Genomic DNA, 5,088 nt, shown 5'->3' on the forward strand with positions numbered 1-5,088 from the left:
TCAGGAATTCTTAATGATTGGGATCTATTCATTCTAATTCTAATATCTGGTTCTTCTCTTATTATTTCTCTTATTCTAGTATTTTGTATTTGTGGCTCTTCAATACCATCAGATATTACCCATTCTTCAGGCATTTTGCTTTTTAATTCTTCATGTCTTAGGGCTTGTTTGGGTGAGCTTTTGAGAAAAGATCTTTTTTCGAGTTATCTTTTTTTAAAAGATCTTATAGAGAAGTAAAAGTAATTTTATGTTTGGATATCTCACGTAAAAAGGTCTTTTTATCTATCAATTATGTTTGGGTATAACAATATAAAAGTACTTTTTTGTTCATTTATTACACGAAAAACATCTTTTTTTTAAGAAAAAAAGATCTTTTAAAAAAAGATGTAAATTACAGCTTCTCAAAAAAGATCTTTTTTTGATTTTACTAGTGCTTTTACTTTTACTACTAGAAATTTGCCAAACACGTTAAAAAATAAAAAAAAAAGATCTTTTTTCATTGAAAAAAGATCTTTTTTTAACAAAATAATGGCGCCCAAACATGCACTTAACCTTCTAGGAGTCTGTATATTAGATCTTTAAAGATTTGCATGCATAATTATCGTTTCTTCTTTTGAAGATTATCTTAATGCTTTAAAATCATAATTAACCTTAGTAATTTTATAATATATTCTATAGATTATTTCGAATGGATCATATTTCTCATTTATAATTGTCTCATCAGATCTTGTAATTTTAAGGCTTGCCATGTATATTCATTTTTTAAATTCATAGCATAATTTAGATAACAATTAAAAAAGACTGGTCCGTCATGACAGTTACTTTCTAATATTCCTATTAATGAATTACTGAAATTTTAGAATTTGGTATCTCTTAAGGTTAATAATACAGGCAAATTAATTCCTATTCTAAAATTAGGTTTTACGGCTACTTGTATTAATCCTATATGGATGAAGTTATATCCTTTACTGCTATGTTTTTTCAACTTATCTTCTTCTAAGATTGTAATAATTTTATTACTACTTGTTCCTGGTTTACAATATTCTAACATATGAATTTTATAATTTCTACCTTCCCAGAAGTTTCTCTTTTTATATACTTTATCTTTATCTATTATAGGTATATTCCAATTATGAAAACTTTCTTCTAGCTTAGCTATTTCTAATTCGTTCTTAGTTCCAGAGGTGGATGCTTCATCATTATCTGTTTTTATTACTAAAGAATTATTTTTTCCTAAATTTAAACTACTCATCGTTCTCAACAAACTAGCCATTTTATGGTTAGAACTTTGTGAGTTACGGGACCACCCTCGGTAACCAGCGGATTCAGTGCATTAGTTAGAACTTACAACCGGGACTACACTCTGGGCTGACCAACGTATTAACAGTTTTCACTGCTACTTCAAAGTTTTAACTATAAAACTTTAGTTTATAGAACAGATTTGTAGTAAAAATCCAAAAAAATAATACTTTATAATACTTTATATATATATATATATATATATATATATATATATATTGATGAATGTGATATATTTTTTTATGTAAATAATCTTTTAAAAAAATCTAATAGTTAATCTATTACCTTTTTTGTTTTGGTCTAAATTAAATATTTTTTTTTATTTTTGGAAAGAAAATCTTTTGAGAAATTTAATAATATGTGATGAAGAATACCGAATAAATTATACAGAAATCAATTAAAACACTAACATAGAAACATCTTTAAAAAAAGACGTTTATGCATCTTTATCTGAATGGCCTCCTTAAAGTATAGTTCATTGGCAATACATGTTGATCTGTCACCGGTCACCTTTTTAGCCAGTTTGCTCTTGACTTTGACTCCACCATATTTCTTCCATCCTTATGAGATCATCCAGCTCTTCTTCCTTCATTTTTGTTCTCCTCAGTGTCTCTTCATTTTGAGGGAGGCTATTCAGCTGGAGCCTTTTCGGCCTTCTTAATTCTTTTTGAAATCCAAAATAATACTTATTCCCAAGCTTATAGCTAAAGAATAATTACATCTCAAATTTATTTAAAATAACTAAAATGGCCAAGTACCTAGCTAACTTTATTGTTACAGATTTTAGAATGAGAAGCTACCTGCAGTATCCTAGCCTCCCAACAAACATATTGGAAGTATACCACTACAAAAACAATAGCAATCATGCAAGTATCAACCAAACAAAAAGCGCCTGCAAACGTGATAATATAAAGGGTGAATCAGTAAATCTCAGTGAGAGCAGATAAACAAAGTGGACAAAAAGGAGAAACTTATATGAAAAGTAAGATAGTTTGATTCTTATATATAATCAGTAATAGTAAACATTAGTGATCACAAAGCTCAACTCTATGCTTTCTTAAAACTTATATGAAGAGAATTAATTTGAATAGCTTAGTGGTATAAAAGTAAGAACCCCAATGCCTTAATTATTTTTCCAAAATCATTGTTCTCCAAATAGATGACGATTTTGTTCGCTAAATCACTTTCTATTTCTCGAAAGATTAGGTTCATTTGCAGATCGGTCACTACATTCATTGGATTGGAAAGATAAAACAAGCAGATAAGTCAGGAGCTTGCGTAGCCTTACCTTTCTCTTTTGGCAACTTATTCATCATCATCCGTACTACTATATCCACTTCCAGAAAATAGGTACACCGTGAAGCAATCTTCAATTTCCGATGTTGAATACTTGATGTAGTCATCAGCATGATCCCCAAGAATCTCGCGGAACCTCTCAATGAAATTTCCATATTTTGGAACAAAGACCTTGCTCACCGATTCTTTCATTTTTCCCCTAACTGTATCATGAACTGACCATCTACGATGATGATAAAACATTTTGCCAAAGTGCTCGTTGAACAATTGGATCTTCTCTTTCATTGACTCTTCCGTCACGTTCTCGCTATCCAACTTCAAGTAGCCCAACACCTTATCCCATGAGTTTCTTCGATATTTCTCGAGGTACCCATCGAATTTGCCACTTTGTTCTTCGAGCCAACTACGCCCCAAAATGGTGTCCAATTGAGTATCATGGACTTCCCTTTCTATGTAATTAAAATTATTAATTAAGTAAACACAGCCCCGGGAAGCATCCTCGCTGTTTTCTGTGAAGGTTTCCAAATTGGCCTCCAGCAGATCGATCATCCAAGAAATGTGACTAGCAAGCAAAGTCATTCCCTCCTTAACAGGAACTATGGGGTAATCTTGGAGGATTAATCCAAGGGTGTCTCTTTCTTTGAAGGCATCACTGAGGCGTTCCATTACTTGGACAATACTGCCATGAATTCCATAACTATAATAGATTGACTGGTTTCTTCCATCTGCGTGAGCCGAATCCTCCAACCCCATGAAAAAGTAATCCTTAATTGCTCTACACAGTCTTTCTTTAACTTTGATTGCTTCAGTCCAGAGTGCACCCCTGATTTCAGTATTAGAAAACAGTAACTCAAAAGATGGAATAATTAGATCACATTGTGCTCTCAACACTTGGAAAAGCTGGGGCAAATATTCACGTTTCTGATATTTAAGTCCATTCTTTGCAACCTGATCCGCGAAGTTCAGTAAATCTCGTGCCCATTCCGAGCAAACCTGCATGAAACACTCACCCCAGATGTCAGATGAAGAGCCAAACACTCGATTGCAGAGTCTCCGTTCATTAGGAAATAGTATCCTTAATGTTATGTTGGAAACTTTAATCCACTTCTTCATCGTGTTCATTTTATGCACATTCAACTGTAACTCCACCTGGCATGTCTCCAAGAACCGTTTCCGGCTTCTGCTGTATTCATCCACCACCAAATTCCTCATGTCATCATCAAACTGGGTCGAATTCATCATCAAGCGATTCAGCTCATCAAGTACCTGTGACGAAATCCTATCCACTAGGAAGTTGGAGTCGTTCCCCAGTACCGCTGGAACCTCTTCACTTCTATCTGTAAGGTAATCTCCCAAGGGGCGCTTTAACTCCCATGCAAGTTCCCTATCCAACCCATTAAGCGTCCCTAGAGCACGCCTGAACCCGTCTAAGAGATCATCACTCCGAACTGGTGGAGGCGCTAAAAGAGGAACAGTACCGGTATCGGTATTATTGGATTGTTGTGGACTCATTGCAGTGCCAGAGCCTATAGAAGAGGTATTCTCAACATAAGAAGTTTCGCTATAGGTTGGTGAAGCTGATGAATTCGTATGAGTGGGGATGCGTTTTTCTGATAGTTCATGTAGAAATGAAGAAAGAATAATGAGTGGATAACTGAAGCATGCTCCAGGGAAGATAGCCAACCACCAGTTTATCTCCATGAGTCTTATAAGTAGAACTCCAACAAAAAAGTATACGATTTCCCCGAAAAATTCGACTTGAGTCTGTATTGCTAGACTTAAAGACGTCACAGCAAATGCAGCATAGGATACCAGGCGTAATACATCCGGTTCCTCCTCTTTTTCTTTATCAAGAAAGAAGGTGGCGACATAGGTGACTGTAATCGCGACCAATACCAAATGCGCTTTAACCCATGCTCTGTTCCCATTTGGCCATCTTCTTGCAAATAAAACTGCAATACCGATGAGGGCAATGAGAGCAATGGAGATGGAGAATTTCAACATCAGGTTCCAAGCTTTGAGATGATGGTTGAAGTAGCTGAAAGCAAAACAGGTGAGTCCAATCACAGCTGACGGGACACTCATTATCCACCATTTATGAGGCTCATGCTCATGCAGCACCCAATTTTTCCATTTTTCAATGTGGTCTGGCAAGGAAGAACCAGTAGGCATGTTTTCGTGAAGCTAATAAGGCTTAGTTCATACACAGTAAGCAGGAAAGGGTAAGTGCTTAGCTGAAAAGCTCTTCGCCTCTTCTTCCCTATTTCAATTGACAGAATTTCACCACGAGTTGCTTGTATTATTATTATTATTATTATTATTATTATTATTATTTATATGCTAAAATTAATTATTAAAATTAATTACTAATATATTTTTATATAAGTACATGTAATTTAATTTATTTTTAATATATATTTATATATTTATATTTTAATATATATTTTATACTACTAACTAATTTTAGTAATTAATTTTAGTTTACACATTAAT

At 33.9% G+C, this 5,088-nt stretch overlaps 1 protein-coding gene across 1 annotated transcript; it reads right to left on the minus strand.

Annotated features, from left to right (window-relative positions):
• Window positions 1-1,720: 1,720 nt before the first annotated feature.
• On the minus strand, window positions 1,721-4,848 carry LOC140181119 (exocyst complex component EXO70B1-like). The gene is made up of 2 exons (XM_072223838.1): window positions 2,588-4,848; window positions 1,721-2,191 (listed from the first exon to the last, which is right to left on the minus strand). The coding sequence occupies exon 1, from the start codon at window positions 4,765-4,767 to the stop codon at window positions 2,605-2,607; it is 2,163 nt and encodes a 720-aa protein (XP_072079939.1). The 5' UTR covers window positions 4,768-4,848; the 3' UTR covers window positions 1,721-2,191; window positions 2,588-2,604.
• Between the last annotated feature and the right edge of the window lie 240 nt (window positions 4,849-5,088).

The sequence above is a fragment of the Arachis hypogaea genome, chromosome 17, assembly GCF_003086295.3.
Source record: "Arachis hypogaea cultivar Tifrunner chromosome 17, arahy.Tifrunner.gnm2.J5K5, whole genome shotgun sequence".
In the NCBI taxonomy this organism is placed as follows: domain Eukaryota; kingdom Viridiplantae; phylum Streptophyta; class Magnoliopsida; order Fabales; family Fabaceae; genus Arachis; species Arachis hypogaea.